General features: G+C 46.6%; 1 protein-coding gene and 1 long non-coding RNA gene across 2 annotated transcripts in view; one reads left to right on the forward strand and one right to left on the reverse strand.

Annotated features, from left to right (window-relative positions):
- The window catches only part of cadpsa (Ca2+-dependent activator protein for secretion a), a 69351-nt gene that overhangs the window by 33616 nt on the left and 15938 nt on the right, over positions 1 to 19797 (reverse strand). Inside the window, exons 9-16 of the mRNA XM_076013200.1 lie at positions 17470 to 17536; positions 12813 to 12921; positions 12074 to 12286; positions 8783 to 8919; positions 7673 to 7860; positions 3162 to 3263; positions 3012 to 3075; positions 2693 to 2816 (exon numbers count right to left, since the gene is read on the reverse strand). Coding sequence (XP_075869315.1) covers positions 2693 to 2816; positions 3012 to 3075; positions 3162 to 3263; positions 7673 to 7860; positions 8783 to 8919; positions 12074 to 12286; positions 12813 to 12921; positions 17470 to 17536 — 1004 coding nt within the window. The remainder of the gene's footprint in view (positions 1 to 2692; positions 2817 to 3011; positions 3076 to 3161; positions 3264 to 7672; positions 7861 to 8782; positions 8920 to 12073; positions 12287 to 12812; positions 12922 to 17469; positions 17537 to 19797) is intronic.
- LOC142879788 (uncharacterized) overlaps positions 1 to 19797 on the forward strand; it is a 236548-nt gene that overhangs the window by 26750 nt on the left and 190001 nt on the right. The window lies entirely within an intron of this gene.

Here is a 19797-nt window from a genome sequence, read left to right on the forward strand (position 1 = left end):
TTTCATTTGTAATGCTCCGTTCATGATGATGATCTTGTCGAAATGATAGGCGGTTGACGGGAACGACTTTCTTTAAACACAAGAACTGATGATCATACAACTGACATTTCTCTATTATTATTTCTCTATACATTTTTGTATCTAAAAAAAAAAAAAAAAAAGCATTTCCCAGGGAGAAATAATAGTCCTGGTGAAGCAACAGAGGAGCGTGGTGATTTTCAAAGGACAGAATGGATGTACAGTCTGTCTGGAAGGAAGGATGAGAAATGCAAAGCAGAAGATGACTTGAGCTGCCAGACAGTTGGGGACAAGGAGAGGAGGAGGAGGAGGAGGAGGAGGATTTGGCTGGGGAAAACCAGCTGGGGCACAATGGACAAAATCAGTGTCATGACTGAATGCATTTTTTTTACTGTGGGTTGTTTGCTACTAAAACTACAGCTGGTGACAAAGGGGGCTCGTGATTTCTAGGAAGAAAAATACACAGGTGCTACCCAGAACATTAGAACGTCCTGCAAAGGTTGCTGTGTTTCTCCAATTCAAGGTGAATGTGACATATTATATAAAGGAATAATATGCTAATCAATATATTTCCAGTTTTTATTTCTTTGCATTTTGCTGATCAGGTCTTGCAGCTTTAAAAAAAAAAAAAACAACAACTCTTTCAATTTTATAATCATTTTCTGAGTTTGTGGCTTTGTGGTTTTAATGAGCTGAAAATCTGAATCAGCAAAGTGACAACAAGGAACTGCTTGAGATGTCAGTGTGCGTGGAATGGCTCAATAAAATGTGCTGCTTTCATCTTTTGTGTTAAATTGCCAAAATAAAACAACTGTTACTGGATATTCTCATTGTTCTGGTGGTACCTGTAGATGTGTTACAACAGCTGTAAAATTCAATATCTGTCACCATTCCCCACTGAGACGTCGATTCATGTTGTTAATCCTCCAGCTAATAAAAGTAGCTGTTTAAATATGTTACTTACATTTAATGACTGTTTATTTATTAACAATTCTAACAAATAATACACGGCAACAAACAATGTTTGGGGATGTTGACTGTTAGAGTTGGAAAATGCTGAGAGTAAACATGATAAATATCCACAATCACAAAGTCTATCGTCCTCATTGACTTGTTGTCAGAATAGAGGTAACACTCGTGACACTGCATCAGAAGTGCAACCACCATCATTAATTGATGCAACTGGCCGACCCAATGCAGATGGCACACAGCATAAACCAAAGACTTTCTTTTTTTTTTTTTTTTTTTTCAATTTTATACCCTGTGATATGATGTGATGAATATGAATTTTGACTTAAATGAGCCATGGAACATGGAGCAACATCTGGACAGCACCTGCACCAAGTTTGGTGCTGCTGACGTAAAGCATGGCAGAGTTGCAGAGGTTTCAGTGAAGGCACGTCTACGTCCTTTATCTGACACAATGTTTGTCAGTGGAGATTTCCTGGGAACTCACTTGTAAAATGAATTCCACTTCATCAAAGTGTCACCGTGGGTCTAATAATAATAATAATAATAATAATAATAATAATAACAACAACAAGAATCCCAGATGATACTTTACGACCTTCAATAAAAAACATGCAAACATTTTATGTTTGTCTTCAAAAGGCACAGATTAATTTTCAGTACATAGTAGTAAATGACAAATCAAAAACACAAAAACAGCTTGGCTGTTGGCGTCCTTGTGTCAGTGCAATGCAAACTAGACGTTTTGCTAGCAGAGGTCCTATGAGATCCCCTTGGTCACATCACATCAGCCCCTCCAGAGCCTGACAAAGCGTGACGTCGTTAATAAAGTCACATTCCCCCCCAATAAAGACGAGCAACTCTTGGCTAGAAAAAAAACCTTAGCTTAGCAACCTTTAGCAACCTTTAGCCTGTGTGTGACACACTTGAATGCTACGAGCGTGAGGGGACGTGCATTCTGGTGAACCTCTCTTACGTTGTGCAGCAGAGTGGCCCCTGTAAATGTGGGTCGACGCGCGACTCCTCTGTGTAAAGAGAATCATGTGACTGTGATCATGTCGAAAAGCCCAAAAGCGAGCGGGGGGGAGAAAGACACGCATAGCGCAGATTGACAACCAGCCGCCTTCGCCCAATCAAAGCCTTCCTTCAGAGCCGCTTGCGGTGGTTGCAGGGGAAAACGCCATCGCTCCCAAAGCATGTTGGCCAATGTCTGATGTCCATCGTGTCATTTTCATCACCATGGGTAAAGTTTGTGCGCACAAACGACAAAGCTAACACAAAACCTTTTGTCAACAGTGGACGTGTTGCTTGTGTTCATGATACATGAATGCTTTGTGTGAGCTGTTATACTTTATAAATGATGCGTTAGTGTTCGGGTAAGCACACCTTGTGTGTACCCAAGGTGTAACTACTCAAGCAATAAACACCATCGGCAAACAAGTCAAAAAAACCTGCATCAGCTGTGTTGATAAATACTGTACTAGTTTGTATTGATACAGGAACAATACTTTATACATGAGTAATAACACATTTACTGACTCAACACTTTACAAACTGCTGAAAGTGTCCATTTAAGTGTGAGTGTCCACTGCTACATTAATTACAGGGTAGTCATTTAAACCCACTGAGATTAGAATATCAGAATAATATCAGTATCATCAGTGATATTCTAGTGGCCAATCTTGGAGTACCTCAAAATACTCACCTTCTAACTTGGCATACTCTGACAGGCGCTGGTAGTTGACCAGGGCTGCTTGCTCCAGACAACTGTGGATCACAGCCTTAACTTCCTCTTGTGGCACTGGAGTAATGATGTCTTTCATTAGAACCTAACAAAATAAAAGCATGTCACACCAATCACATCATCATCTGCATAACATGGGCACGATGAACAACTGAGATGACAAAGTAAAAGAGACGCGAGGATTTCAAAGTGTGTGTGTGTGTGTGTGTGTGTGTGTGTGTGTGTGTGTGTGTAATATACAACCCTATATTCTTCAGGCTCTTTCCTCATCTTGTCTTACCCTCTCAAGCAAGGACAGCGTTGCCTTCAGTGCTCCCTCTGGCCGTCCAAACGGGAAGCAGTATCTGTGAACGGCATTGGAATGCACCATCAGTTCACCTTCATTAACAAGCATGTCAACAGTTTTCTTGCTAATTATTACGCTTTGCACCTGAAATGTGTGATCTGGTTTTCCAGCAGCACTCGCTGCCTCTCCTTGATCTCGTCAAAGCGCTCCTTCTCCTCCACGCTCACTGTGCCGATACCGTCGGGCCTACAAGACATGGCATCAGCTCACATTGAGGAGCTGAGCTCTGAGGTCAGACTCTTCTGAAATCATCAAAATGAATCATTTAAAAAAATATATGTATATATATATATATATATATATATATATATATATATATGCTAACATCCATATTTTCTCTTAGCGCTTCTCCTGCACTCTGTTTCTCCTTTCTGAAAGTGCAAAACAAAGTAATAAGAATTGTCACGAGAAGCTTTGTCAAAGGAACAGTTGAACGGCAATATAGCAGCGGTCGGTGCACCAGCAGTGTCGCACTACAGCAGTGCCACTCAACACCTGGAAGCTGCACTGACTCACATCAGATCAGCGACACAAGCCAACAAATAATCACCACGCTCATAATCCTCCAATCAAACGGTCCGCTCAAAGTTCCATTCCACGTGTGTGTGTGTGTGTGTGTGTGTGTGTGTGTGTGTGTGCGCGTGTGCGTGTGTGTGGTGTGCGTGTGCCGTGTCTTTATTGTTTGTGACATGCTTGGGTCTGGGTGGAGTGTGAGCAGAGTGCATGTGACAGAAGAGGCAGTGGACCAGTAGCCATGACAGCATGATGACAAGCAGGAGACATGACACTGGCCCTCCCACCCACCGGCCCACCGGCCCACCAGCCCACCAGCCCACCAGCCCGCTCTCTAAAAAACCTATACACACACACACACACACACACACACACACACACACACACACACACACACACACACACACAGACAGCAGACAGTCTCTTACTGTCTGCTGTAATTACCCGTCATATTGGCAGCCATGGTGTCAGTGCGTGGAGCAAAGCGATCTGCTTTAGTACAACTGTGTTACATTTAAATAGCCACCTATTTGTAAACCATAATCTTGTGTGTGTGTGTGTGAGACAGAGACAGAGACAGAGAGAGAGAGAGAGAGAGAGAGAGAGAGAGTAAGAGAGAGAGAGAGAGAGGGAGAGAGAGAGGGAACCACTGGAGTTTGTCTCCTGAGCTGCGGAGGGCAGCAGCAGCTCAGAGGTGGAGCGGACGGTCTGAGGAGCAAAGGGTTGCTGGTTCAACAACGCCTGCTCTGCTCCATCCCTTGGGCCCTGGGACACCTCAGCCTGACTTCTAGTTTGCGTGAACGCTGGCTGGTGGTCAGAGGGAGGGGCGCAAGGTTGGCAGCCGTGGCCCACAGACGTCAGGTAGCAAGAAGGGTGAGAGTGGCTGAGGAGTGAGATACAAATCCATCATCATCATCATCATTGTTATTATTATTGTTATTATTAATAATAATAATAATAACAATAATAATAATTATTATTATTATTATTATTAATATTAATAATAATTTGCTGTTGTCGAAGATCTTGCAGAACTCTGTGCTTGAGCTGTGCCCTCCTCCTCCTCCTCCTCCTCCACCTCCAGCCACAGCTCGTGTCATGGGTTAGGTTTCATTTCATTTTTTTATTATTATTATTATTATTATTATTATTATTATTATTATTATTATTATTATTATTTTATCATTATTAATATTGTTGTTGTTGTCGTCGTCAATAGAATTAGAAAGTCTGGTGGAATTTTGTGCGGGTTAAAAATGTCCTAACATTAATTCTCTGTCCACGCTTCTCCTGCAATCTGCTCCTCCTCCTTCTCAAATGAGGAGAAGTTTTTACCCAAAGAGAAGTCCACTCAGCTCACATCAGCCGCTAAACCTTCTCCTGGAAACACAGAGAAGATCTCACCGTCGAGCTACAGCTGCTCGCTTACCCACAATCCTCTGCTGCTGTGTTCCTGGGAGTTTGGGGGGAGGGGGTGCTGAGTGAATCATTAGGACAGAAAAAGTTTTTTTTATTTTTAATCTGGAGTCTAAATCTAAACTCCTCCTGAGTTTCCAGACTCCCCACAGGGTCACGACACTGGCTGGACTCCTCCTCATCTCCCTCATCTTCCTCATCTCCCTCATCTTCCTCATCTCCCTCATCTCCCTCATCTCCCTCATCTTCCTCATCTCCCTCATCTCCCTCATCTTCCTCATATCCCTCATCTCCCTCATCTTCCTCATCTCCCTCATCTTCCTCATCTCCCTCATCTTCCTCATAGAATGAGAGTTTCTTTCCAACTGTGCCCATCTTTGTGCCACAACACCTGCAGTTCAGTAGGTCTCCTGGAGGCAGTGTGTGGGGGGGGGGGGGGGGGCAGAGGCTGGACAGGAGTCCCACACATGTGTGTGTGTGTGTGTGTGTGTGTGTGTGTGTGGTACCAGCAGGCACACACACATGCAACAGCACAGCGGCACTGGCAACAGGGACGCTGCACGGGCCATCATGCATGACAACTTGTCAAGCTGTCATCATGTGACCTGCAGGCATCATGGTGGCTGCACTGGCAGCGTGCAGCTCGCCGTGCCATCTGCATGCATGTCATCACCACTCCTGACTCCTGCACCAGCCCGGCTCGTCTACTGAGCAACAACAAGGAAACACACACACACACACACACACACACACACACACACACACACACACACACACACACACACACACACACACACACACACACACACACACACAGGGTGGACATTTACCATCCACCGTCTTCACAACCATCAACCTCTGGCCTCCTCTTGCAACAGGGATTGAAAAGAGAAAAGAACCCCCCCCGGCTCCCATCCTGCGCACACACCTGTATCGGATCATCCAATCAGAAGGCAGACTGGAGGATGAGCAGGTGAGAAGATGGGGATGAAATGATGGAGAGATTAAGAGAAAGGCTGGAATGAGTTGAGGGCGTGGAGGAGGTGAGCAGACAGTCGGTCGCCCCCCCCCCCACCTCGTGAACTCTGACCCCTCAGCACCAGAGTGGCCCTCATGCCTCTCTGTTTGCAGGACTTCATCCGCTGTCAGCTGACTGACGTTGACAGATTTTATCGGCAAAGACATCTGGGATCACCAGGCGAGACAAAGACACTGTGAAAGTTGGATGGAGGAGGGCAGGAAAGTGGGAGGAGCCACTGGAGACACGCAACGCCGCCACCGTCACAAAGACACAACACACACGCGGCTTCCACTGTGGCTCAGCACAGTGTGACGGTCTCGTCTGGACCGTCACACTGAACAATCAGTACCAACGTCTACTCTTAGGATTGCACCAATCAGCATAATATAGCCATGTTTTTATACCTGTATTATGTATATATATATATATATATATATATATATATACAGTACTACCCAGACAATTAGAATATCCTGAACAGGTTGTCGTATTCCTACAGTTCAACTTAAAAGGTGAATGTGACATATTATATAAAGGAATAATATGCAAATCAATATATTTCAAGTTTTTATTGCTTTGCATTTTGCTGATCAGGTCTTGCAGCTTTAAAAAAAAAAAAAACTCACATTTTATAATCATTTTCTGAGTTTGTGGCTTTGTGCTTTTAATGAGCTGAAAATCTGAACCAGCAAAGTTACAACAAGGAACTGCTTGAGAGGTCAGTGTGCGTGGAACGGCTCAATAAAATGTGTTGCTTTCATCTTTTGTGTTAAATTGCCAAAATAAAACAACTTTTACTGGATATTCTAATTGTTCCGGTGGTACCTGTGTGTGTGTGTGTGTGTGTGTGTGTGTGTGTGTGTGTGTGTGTGTGTGTGTGTGTGTGCAGTAATGTCTTTGTGTGGCCAGCCGTCCCTCCACACTGCGGCTCAGAGCAGCAGACCCTGGAATTTAACTCCTCACCATCACAAACTACTCCCAGCCTCATGTCTCCGTCAAACTGACTCACTCACTTTCTGCTTGGCGGGAAAACCAGCGACCTGGAGTCCTTTTTGCGAATGAACTCAATGATTTTCAGCTCTTTTTTAACGGCCGGGGACAACGAGTCTGGGAGGAGGAGGAGCTGAGCAAACTCCAGCTGGGACGACGGCCAGGTGGACAACTTGGCCGTGTGCTGACTAGGTGTGTGTGTGTGTGTGTGTGTGTGTGTGTGTGGGCGGGGGGCGGGGGGGGTGGGCAAGTGCACGCATTCACACACAACACACCGGGGGGGAGTTTGTCGGAGTTGATAAGAGGAGGAGGAAAACAAAAGGAGCAGCGGGGAAGAGAAAGAAAGAAAGAAAGAAAGAAAGAAAGAAAGAAAGAAAATACAGCATGATGAACAAAACATGCAGAGTATTTCCAACAAACATGCAACACAAAACACACAATAGAGTGTGTTTGTTGTCAGTCTTCCCAGCAACAAAGATGCGTTCACTGTCACATGCAAAACAACCGAGAGGCGTTGTTGTTGTTGTTGTCGTTTTTTAACCTGATCCCTGTTTTTAATTTGTTGTGATGACTTTTGTCGAGAGTTCCTTGTGCAGATATAAAGTTCAGTGTCTCATAAATACCGTGTGCTACTGCTGCTGCTGCTGCTGGGTACCTGTTTCCGTGGACGTGCGAGGCGCAGAAGGCGAAGCTGTAGTGCAGCAACGTGGGGTCGATCATGGCGCCGTTCTCGGCTCGCTCCAGCAGGTCGCTCAGGTAGCACAGGTGGCGGTGGCAGCCGCGCACGCCGTAGCGGGCGCAGTACTCGTCCAGGACAAACACCTGACCAGGACTGAACCAGCCCTGGGTGGCACACACACACACACACACACACACACACACACACACACACACACACACACACACACGCAGCTGTCTCAGCGATGCAGATGATCAACACACACACACACACACACACACACATACACACACACACACACACACACAGTAGCTGCGTTTCTAGGACAGTTTTTCAAATTAAAGCGATGTTTCTTCTACGTGTGAAGATCAGGAGCCGTAATTCTGCTCAGGCCTTGACCAAACTTTTTTTGTTGCTCCGTCCTCCTCCAGGTGGCGTCTCACTGGACCTGATCTGAGCAGAACCACGGCTGATGATCTGGATTTGATTGGATTTGATTTGATTGATTTCGAACATGAAGGAAAATGAGAAAATAAAAAGGGATGCAAAACCAAAACATACGAAAGAAAAGTAAAAAAAAAAAATAGGATAAGTAAACAAAGAGCAGTGAAATATACATTAAAATAATGTGATTAATGTCCGAAAAGGGGTAGGAGGAAGTATAAACTTATATAAACCTACCCCTAAACCTATGAACTAAATTAAGTTTATACAACTAGATGACGGAAAACAGAAAACAACAAAATAGAAAACAACCAAAGACAAATCTAATCAAAAGACAACTCCAGTTATAACATAGTGCAGGAATTCAACTGTAAGAACACTGGAGAAATTATATAAGTCTATATATATATATATATATAATATAGATATAGATAGATATTCATGTATAGAATGCTTGTAATAATAATAATAATAATAATAATAATAATAATAATAATAATAATAATTTTAACTTCATTCCATTCAATGCAAACACCTGCAAATCACAACTGTACTCTGAGGAAATTTTAGAAATGAGGCTCTTATTTTGGGAGAGACTGCGGCGGAAAGGCACGCGAGACCTTTGCAGGGTGCTGTGCTCACCAGGCAGGAGTAGGAGTCATTGAGTCTGTGGTCCAGCGTGAGGCGCTGCACCAGTTCAAACAGCGAGCCATGGTCAAAGTTACAGGGGTTGGCTGAAATGAACTCATCCATGCCGTGTTTCTGAGCTCGATCAGCATCTGCGGTGCATCCAACGACAGCAAGAGACACAGAGAGCTTCAAGACGAGGCCGACCACCACCACCACCACCAAAGACACGGAGAGAACATCTGAATGAGGTCCGCATCCCTCTCTCGGAGTAACGCCGCTTCAACTCGTCACTGCGCAGCGCCACTTCTAGAAACAACCCTTGCAAAGAGGCTCCGTGCAGAAAAGGCGAGAGGGGAACAATGTTGATTGGCCAAATGCAAATAAGTCCATCGCTAAATAGTTGTTGCTTGTGACGCATTGGATAACTGCGTGAGTTTCTGGGGGGGGGGTTCTTGGCTTTCTTATTTTAACAGCCAGATCATTTCTGCTGACACCAAGAAGAAATGGAACTATAATAATCCTGTCCTGACTGAGAACAAAGGAGAATCCTCCTTGTATTGAGAGTGATGAGACTCTGGGATGAGACGCTCTACCTCTCAGCCTATCAGCTTCAGTCCACTGCTGTTCTCCTGTGGACCAACGCCTGATCAGCCTCCTGTAACACTGCACACCAGGGCGACACTCACACAGCTACAGCCGTCACACTGTTCAACAGTGCCCACTTTAATTAGCACACACACACACACACACACACACACACACACACACACACACACACACACACACACACACACACACACACACACACACACACACAGCGGTTTGAATTGCACATTGGTTTTTATCTCATCTTGTGGTATCGATGATGGTGTTGCTGTTCCTGGAAACACAAAGCATGACTAATAACTGTTTCTGTCTTGTGTCTCAATAAAGTTTATTCTATTGTGTTCTATCCTCCTGCTGGCCATCTGATGGACGAAGGCCAGCCTGCAATCAGAGCTGCAGCCAGCCAGCCAGCCAGCCAGCCAGCTTGTCAGCCTGCTCACCACTAAATGAAGTCATTGTAGCTGTCAGTCAACAAACAGAACAAACAAAGAAGAGGATGCTGGGAGCTGACTGTAGCCCCCCTCAACAAGTCTCCCCCCCATCCGTCCCCCTTCAGCCCCACCCCCCCACCCCCCAAAAAAAAAAAAATCTAAAAAGGTGACATTGTGGTCCCCCTTTGGTCTTTGGCTGGTGGCCTGTCAGGTCTTCTTCATGTGAGTGAGCTGAGAGGAGGTGGGAGGGATGGACAGTAACCGGCACTGACATTAGTCACCCTGTCTGTCTGCACTGGCTGAGGAGCGGCCTGACAATGATTGATGCTGGCTATTCATTTATAGATCCAGCAGTAAGCAGGAAGCAGGAGGTGGATGCTGGACGGACGGACGGACGGACGGTGGTCTCCAATTTTAACAGTCAAAAGTTTTGGGGCTATTTAGAAGCCATCTCTATTTTTGAGGGCGAGTCACGACCTCTCCTTGACCTCTCCTTGACCTCTCCTTGACCTCTCCTTGACCTGTCCTTGATCACAATTCAGTCAGTCTTGTTTTGGATTGTGCAGAGAACCAATCAACGATTATGTTTGTGATTTTGTGATTTATTTTTTAATTTTTTTGTGAGACTCCAACCATGGAACTTTTTAACTTTGTTGCAGCAAAATAATCCGTTTATAATAATATAAATAATCAGTTATTTTGTCAATTTCAAAATGGTGCGTGTGTGTGTGTGTGTGTGTGTGTGTGTGTGCACCGTTTACTGTGTTGACCCAAATGTGAGCCAACACGTTGCTGTGTGGTAACTTTGCTCGGGTTAATTGTGCTGCGGCCTCACTGTATTATTCATGTGTTGCACTGCGACTGCGCTAATTGCTGGTTGCTGGAAACCAGGTGGAACTTCTGGACGCCTGTCAATCACAGCCGTGTCAATAAAGCTCCTCCAGCTCCAGTCTCTGCCCTCTCTCTCTTTATGTCCGGCACCACTTTGAGTTCAAACCACAGAGAGTCCCAGCTCACTGCCACCGTGGGAAATGGCTTGGAGTTTGTTTTTTTTAAATGCCTTCTTTCTTTCAACTGTTTGGTAGTTTGAATGCTCTACGAATGTAAAAACCTCTGAAAAGTCCTACACTGACCTATGGAACTACACAACAGTCTACATGTGCAGTCCCACTGAAGCCTGAGATATGCTACATCTCAGACATGGGCAAACCTACGGCCCGGGGGCCACATGCAGCCCATTAAGCTTTGTAATCCGGCCCACTGAGCTTGAAGAAATGATATTGATAGGGGAGCCTGGCATTGGTCCAACCTCCCCGAACCCCAACCCTGACCCCAGTAGGAGGTCGGACAAATGGGAAGTTCCCATCAACAGTCAGTCAGTCATCAAACAGCTGCATCTCCTCCATGTTTGCAGTGTTTCCAGAGTCATGTCAATAAAGAGCCAAACACCCTGGTGGTCCAGGGGTGGTTCTGGATGGTTCTGGGTGGTTCTGGGTGGTTCTAAGAGCTAAACACCCTGGTGGTCCAGGGGTGGTTCTGGATGGTTCTGTGTGGTTCTGGATGGTTCTGGATGGTTCTAAGAGCCAAATATCCCATGATAGATTGTTTCCTCCTATGAGGTGGCTCACCACAACACTGAGAACCCACTGTGGCCCACCAGTCAGACAGTTGGACCCCCCCCCCACCCCATGGTGTACCTGCTCGGCTACAGGCGCACAAGCCGAGCGACGTTGAGGACGACCTCGATGTGTCTAATTGATTTATTCTTTTGTTCCTTTGAGATCAGTGATAAAAAAAACAGTTTGTAGAAAAGGGGAAACAATGGAAGCAAACGAGAGAGAAGGGGAGAAAAAAACCAGACAAAGATAAAGATAGGGGAGGAGAGCACTTACCCTTCATTGCAGCTACAAGGTAGCAGGGTTTAGAGGAAGACAAAGGAGGAGGAGAAAGAAGAAGAGAAGGAAAAAGAAACATAAAGACACACAGCAAAGCCACCGACACACTCAACAGTACAGCAGTTGTGGCACAGAGAGCCGAGCAGCACGCACACACCAACACACTGACGGCTGCAGAATGGCTCGCGCACCAAAGCACCGCAAAAAGGACACGCGAGTGCACAGCGTTGGCCGTCATCTCAGAGAGGCTCTAGAGGCGGCTTGGATCAGCTGGATCAGCAGCACCATGCAGCAGCACCATGCAGCAGCACCATGCAGCAACAGCAGCAGCAGCAGCCTCGGCTCTTCAAACACTGGCAGGAGGAACTTACAGAACTGTGATATGGGCGCGTCCAGCTGCGGCGCGGCGCCCCCTCTGGAGTTGAGTTTCTGCACCTGGGTGGGCGGGACGGGCTTGTGTGATTGGCCCGTGGCCCGGTACATGGCCTGCACCCACAGGATGCGGTCCTGCTCGTCGTCGCTGGCAAAGATCACCGTCTCGCCCTCCTTGACGGCGTTGAAGAAGGCCCGGCCGCCGTCCAGACCTGCAGCACCACACGCAGCAGCAACACCAGCCTGTGATTGGCTTGAAGCTCTGAGGAACTACTGGAGCTCCTACAGAGGTTGCACTCTGTACCGCCTCCCAGTTTGGACCAGTGAAGAACATCGACGTGGACAGGAGAAATGAAAAGTAAAAGCATGGAAACAATAAAAGCACCTCAAGCGTCACCATGAGACGCAAGCTCCTGGGAGACGGCGAGGACATGAAGAACCTCGCTGGAGGTCCAACTCCAGAGTGAAGGAACGGCTCTGGAGCTGCTTCATGTTCTCCGCGCGCTACTAGTCGGGTTTCAAGTCTAACCCTAACCCTTCAGCCACCTAAAGGTGGCGCTCTAGAGGCAGAGGTGGGAGACTTTGCAGCGACCAATCAAATGAGTTGGGCTGAGTTGTGGGCGTGGTTATCTCTATGCAGTCTCCTCCTCCCCTCTTCTGTCTACAGTTGTGTTGGCTTGCTGATGTCACGCTTCACAGTGTGTCTGTCTGCGGGGGGGGAGTCGTGTGATTGGTCACCTGGCTGGGGGTCGGTGTAGTCCACCGTGTAGCCGTCCAGCTGGAGGAGCTCCACAGGCTCCGCCTTCTTCTCTCTGTAGCTGCACATGGCAAATGTGTACTGACTGACCTGCAGCCAATCAGAGGGGAGGAAGGCAGAGGCAACATGGATGTTAGTCGGCTGGACACGCGTGACCGATGGTGCATCTTCTCATGGTGTTCATCTGCGGAGCGTCGGGAGGTTTGGGTGACGGGTTTTAAATGTGGACTGGAGCAGAAGCTGCTGAGCATTAAAACCCACAAAGACTTCAGACCAAAGCAATGGATTACCGTTAGGCCCCGCCCACTGAGTCCGAAGGGCCAACCGCAACAAAATGACAGAGAAAATCAAACGCAACTCCCTCGGTGCCCTAGTGGTCGTGATGGGCGACGACACATTTTTCAAATTGGATATGATAATTGGTATTTTTGGGCTCGATATTGTGTTATATTGATATGGACATCGACACACTTTATAGTTTGACATTTTTTCCAAGAAATAAAAAGTGAAAAAACATTTTCTTCAAATTATCCATGCAGAGTTTTACTCTGATTAGCGACGGGTGTATGGCTATAAAACATGGACGCGCACATCACGACCTCAGCAAAGGAAAGGAACCAGCGGCCGCTGCCGACGCACCGCTCACACTTTAGCAGGAGGTGAGAGAAGGAAGCGGCCCGGCGCCGGTCCAGCCACAGTGTCTCCAGCAGTGGAGGCAGTGCTGCTGACACTGGGTGCTGAGCGCTGGCTCTCCTGCTGCTACTGTAGCTGCCAGTCATATGAGGCTGTCATCATCAATCACCAGGGCAGCGGTGGTGGTGGTGGTGGTGGCGACCCAGCCAGCAGCCAGTCAGTCAGTCAGTCAGTCAGTCAGCCAGCCAGCCAGTCAGTCAGTCAGCCAGCCAGCCAGTCAGCAGCCAGTCAGCAGCCAGCCAGCCAGCCAGCCAGCAGCCAGCCAGTCAGCCAGCCAGTCAGCCAGCCAGTCAGTCAGCCAGCCAGTCAGCAGCCAGCCAGCAGCCAGTCAGTCAGTCAGTCAGTCAGCCAGCCAGCAGCCAGCCAGTCAGCAGCCAGTCAGCAGCCAGCCAGCAGTCAGCCAGCCAGTCAGTCAGTCAGTCAGCCAGCCAGCGCCACCTCTCACCGCTGCAAATGGCATCTCTCACTCTGGCTGCAGCTGCACTCGCTCGCCCTCCCTCCCTCCCTCACTGTGTGTGTGTGTGTGTGTGTGTGTGTGTGTGTGTGTGTGTGTGTGTGTGTGTGTGTGTGTGTGTGTGTGACAAATGAGATTCCCTGCGACAACCCTGATGACACCTGAGGCCATGGAGACAATGTGGACAACTAGGAGCCGCTCGTCCAGCGTGCAGCACCACTGCCTGCTTCCCCTCCAGGACACAACAATAGCAAATCAAGGCTACCCCCCCCACTAACTCCCACCCCCCCCACCCACCCACCCCCACCCCCCAAAACAGCCCAACCCCAAAACAACAGACTCCTCAGTCAGTCAGTCAGTCAGTCTCTCCAGCTGTCAGTGGGCATATCGCAGGAGAAGTCTTCGAGACAGTGATGAAGAATGAGACGGATGATGGAGATGCAGCGGATTGTTGTAGCGCATTCCCATCATCAGTGGCGACAAACAGCGAAGCCGCACATGGAGGTGGAGGTCCGCTGCATGTGGCGGCACTCGAGCTCTTTGGAAAACTTTGGAAGCCAAAGCAAAAGAAAAACAACAAAAACTGGAGGCGCAGTGGTTTTCTTGTCTTCCTCTTCTTCTACTTCTTCTTCTTCTTCTTCTATGTACATTTTCTACACTCGGTGGACTGGAGGACTGAGAACCTTCAGACGTGAAAACAATCCCATGGCACAACCAGAAATATATTAGATATACAGTCATAATAAGTAACAATAAGTCTCGTAATTATTACTCATCAAGAGACGTATTATTTATCATTTATAATTTATCATGATATATTATTACATGTTATTATTATTATTACGGAAGTGCATCGCTGCCCCCTACAAATGAACTGGGCTCAGTGTGACAAAATAACCTGAAAATGATGACGTTATTTCACGTTGTAACGTGATACTCAGCCCAGTTCATTGTTTTTCTAGTGTGGCAGCAACGCACTTCTGTAATGAATTGATTGACACTGGTACATTAAATGTGAAATAGTTCATTGACAGTCTGGCAGTGTGAAGCCTGGGCCTGTTTAGAGGCACACAGCTGATGTCCTGAGAGGGAACACACTCACTGCACTATGCAATATTAAATATTAGTAGTATTTTTTTTAGACCAACGCTGATGAGATGAATACAATCATTTCGGTTAAAGATCTTAATATTACAAATATTATTCATATTAATTAAACATGTTTTCAATTTAGCCCTAGAATACAAATATGACTTTTTTTTTTTCGCAGCAAGACGACATAATTCTAGTATCGCAAACTACAGAAAACTACAGTACTCTCTCTCTCTCTCTCTCTCTCTCTCTCTCTCTCTCTCTCTCTCTCTCTCTCTCTCTCTCTCTCTCTCTCTCTCCAATTCCAATGAAATTCTGGAAGCAGGCAAACCATCATCACAAGAAAAATGTTTCCGCAGGCTGCAGATGTAAATTAATTTTAAAAAAAATTTTTTTTAAAGTGATTATTGATCAGACGTTGTTGATGTTTGTCTGTGAGCTCAGGCACTTCATCTAATTTATATTTTAGTGTGAATAGTTAATTAATTATAATAAGTTAATAGTTAATTTATAATGTTGTGAGATTTCAAGCCCCTTCACTGTCTGCTGCTTTCTGGTGCCCACATGGTTTCCTTGTATTGAAGAGCAGCACGTCGACAGCAATGTCAATTCATGTGCATTGTCCTCTTAATAATAATTCAGAAATTAATTTAAAAAAAATAAACACACACACACACACACACACACACACACACACACACACACACACACACACACACACACCACAGTGCTGTGAATTGCACGTAGGTTTTTATTTGATCCTATTTATAAGCTTTTTATCTTTATCTTATTTATTGTGATATTTTATTGTTGGTGGCGACGCTGCTATTGGCAACTCAACTCCCTCACTACCCAGAAAACATATTATATAAAGGAATAATATGCAAATCAATATATTCCACATTGTTTTTATTTATTTGCATTTTGCTGATCAGGTCTTGCAGCTTTAAAAAAAAAAAATTTGTAATCATTTTCTGAGTTTGTGGCTTTGTGGTTTTAATAAGCTGAAAATCTGAATGAGCAAAGTGACAACAAGGAAGTGCTTGAGATGTCAGTGTGCGTGGAACGGCTCAATAAAATGTTTTGCTTTCATCTTTTGTGTTAAATTGCCAAAATAAAACAACTTTTACTGGATATTCTCATTGTTCCGGTGGTACCTGTATGTTAACATTGGTATAGGACTAGATTAAATTCAAAATAAAAAATTATTATTTTAAAAATTATTTTATTAATTTATTTATTTTAGTCACTTTTGTTTGTATCTGAAATTGTCCGAAATAAAGTTAAAAAAAAAAACAACAACACACACACACAAGACAATGATACGGTTTCTGTATTGTGTTTCTACCATTGCTGCTGTAACAACATGAATGCAGTAAAGTCTCTTCTGTTCTGTTCTGTTCTGTTCTGTTCTGTTCTGGTCCAGTTTTTGCTGGGTGTCTGAATGCAGTCTGTCGGGATGAAGCCCAGTCCATAGAGAGAGAGAGAGAGAGAGAGAGAGAGGGAGTCAGTCTATTGACCACTATTTGTCACTCACTATCTATTTGGCTGGGAGCGGGGGGAACAGTGGGTGGAGCGGGGAGGTGGGGGGAGTGGGGGGAGTCGGTGGGGGGAGTCGGTGGAGCGGGGGGGCCTGGCTGCGCTGCTGCTTCTCTCGCTGCAAGTGTTGGTGCAGCCAGTGTTCACTCCACTCTGTCAATCCCCTGTCAACTTGTAGCTCTGAGACATTTTCTCTGCTGCGTCGTGCAAGAGACAAGCTGCACCCCCCCCCGCCCCCCACGACCCCCCCACAACCCCCCCAACCCCCCTCCCCCCGCTGCTGCTCACCTCCCAACACAGAGCCACCAAGAAATGGCTGCGATTCCTCACACATGGACACACAATGGACACACAAACACAAACAACCCCCCCCCTCCCCTGGAATCCTTTATATGTACACGTGTGTGTGTGTGTGTGTGTGTGTGTGTGTGTGTGTGCCAGCACCCAGGGCAGGCAGGCAGCTCTTCCCATCCTTTAATCTTTCCCCTTCTTTTCATATTATAAAATAAACTGCAGGGTCAAAGGTCATGGAGAGCAGTTGCAACGTAAGCAAAATAATTCAAACTTCTGCATCTGCTCGTTTGAGTCTTTACAATGGCTTCAATGTTCAAGTGACGATTGATCAGTTTGTCAGCAGTCGTCTGCTGCTCGACGTTTATACACACACACACACACACACACACACACACACACACACACACACACACACACACACACACACACACACACACGAGTGGTATATTATTATATGGTAATATTAAGATTTAATTGTCTATCATTTGGATATATATAATATCAATATATAATATCAATAAATGTGTGTATCAGAATCATCCCACTGTGTTTTCCGTGGTTCTCACCTGAACCAAGACAAAGAATCTTTTCTTCCACCTTTTCCAGACGTTCTTCCCAACGGCCCAAAGGTACCTGCACCACCGGGGATGGGACAAAATCAATCAATCAATCAATAAAATATTTTTCACTTAAGACGTTAAAAGATCTTTTTGTTTGCACAGCTCTTGACAAATCAATACCAGGCCGCTGACTGAGGAGCACTGAAGTGCTTGTACTAACCCCTGCTGGCAGAACGCCGTTACTGCAGGTAAATCTCTCTCTCTCTCTCTCTCTCTCTCTCTCTCTCTCTCTCTCTCTCTCTCTCTCTCTCTCTCTCTCTCTCTCTCTCTCTCCATTAAAAATGAAATGAAGACATTTCAGAGATGCTTCACTACGCCAGGGGTCTGATCATTGAAAATATGTTTTTAGTGTCCACAGACATTCTGAGGGTCATATCTTAGATCTTTCCATCACTCAGCTGGACCTGCAAGAAGAAAAGTTCTTGTGGTGTCTTTATGTCTGTATACGCTTGTCTCCTGATTTCTCCTGGAGATCAATAAAGTACATCCATCCATCCATCCATCCATCTGTCTGTCTGTCCATCCATCCATCAGGATGTGGAAGGTTAGGTGGTGGTTAGAAGGACAACGTCAGAGCTGTTGTTGTAAAAGAACATCGGGGGGGGGGGGGGTGTATAGGGATGTTTGTGTGTCTGTGTGTGTGCGTGTGTGTGTGTGTGTGTGTGTGTGTGGACCGTGTGATTGGTCGGTGCCGCTCTGAGCTCGACTGTCAGCCGTCCTGCTCCTCCTACCTTCAGCTTCCTTCACTGTGTCTTTCCCCCCGGTGCCTCTCTCTCTCTCTCTCTCTCTCTCTCCCTAAAGTGACATGTGAGGTGCTTTGCGTGGCTGTGCAGTAGCTGTGACAGTGGACCCCCCCCCCTACCCCCCACCCCCCACCCACTCTGCAAACCCGCCCAGCATATGGAGGCGCTGAGTGTCTGCAGCTCCTCAAAGCTCCACAGCACACAGACTGGAGCTTCCAGCGGAACGTGTGTGTGTGGCACTTTGTTGTTTTCCACTTGAAGGCCGAGGCCTTCACCCCCCAGCTGTGTCTCCACCAACACCTCAATATGGCCGTAATAAGAACTGGTGCTGGAAGCAGCTCAACCTGCTCAACCCTCCAATATGGCTGAGAAGGTCGTGTCCGTGTAGAGGAACTTCACCCCCCCCCATTCAGTAGAAGCACTGGGCGGCTCCTCTGGCTGCTGTCTGGTGGTCGCTCTTCTCATGTTATCACAAAGTGATGGCTGAAATGATGGACTAACGTATGTGATTTCAAAACTATAGAATGTTTATTATTTACACACTCAACGTGGAACGCAGTGCTGTAAAAATCAATATGATGACACCATAATAATACTAAAACAGACGCCCATCCAGATGTGGATCCACTCGTTTTTCCGGTTTTCATTTCTTATCTGCTCTCTCTCTCCCTCTCTCTCTCTCTGCTCTGCTCTGCTCTGCTCTGTTCAAGAGACCCCATCAAAACAGCTGCGCGACCCACCAGTTGAGAAACGCTGCTCTACGGCGTAACATCGCGGTGTAGTAACAACAGTGCACCACAAGAGGGAAGTAAAGTCCTTCCATTCATCCACTTTGCAGAGGGTGGGTGCAGGGCTCCAGCAACACTCTGGACCGGTTGTAGGTTCACCACACAGATTGACACACAACCAGAGGTCAACACTCCTCCGACACCCACACACACACACACCAGTCGTGCAGACACACTGGCCCTGCTTTACTTTAATGGAGTCATGGCAACAACACTAGAGACAGACAGACAGACACACAGACACACAGACAGACAGACAGGCAGGCAGGCAGACAGACAGACAGACACAGACAGACAGACAGACAGGCATGCAGGCAGACACACAGACAGACAGACAGGCAGGCAGGCAGACAGACACACAGACAGACAGACAGGCAGACAGACAGGCATGCAGGCAGACACACAGACAGACAGACAGGCAGGCAGGCAGACAGACACACAGACAGACAGACAGGCAGACACACAGACACACAGACAGGCAGGCAGACAGACAGACAGACAGAGAGAGGCACACAGACAGACAGACAGACAGGCAGGCAGACAGACAGACAGACACACAGACAGACAGACAGACAGACAGACAGGCAGACACACAGACAGACAGACAGGCAGGCAGACAGACAGGCAGGCAGACAGACAGACAGACAGAGAGAGGCGCACAGACAGACAGACAGGCAGGCAGGCAGACACACAGACACACAGACAGACAGACAGGCAGGCAGGCAGGCAGGCAGACAGAGAGA

This window comes from Nelusetta ayraudi, unplaced genomic scaffold, assembly GCF_046127955.1.
Source record: "Nelusetta ayraudi isolate G7.1 ecotype Tasmania unplaced genomic scaffold, CSIRO-AGI_Nayr_v1 ptg000146l, whole genome shotgun sequence".
Lineage (NCBI taxonomy): Eukaryota > Metazoa > Chordata > Actinopteri > Tetraodontiformes > Monacanthidae > Nelusetta > Nelusetta ayraudi.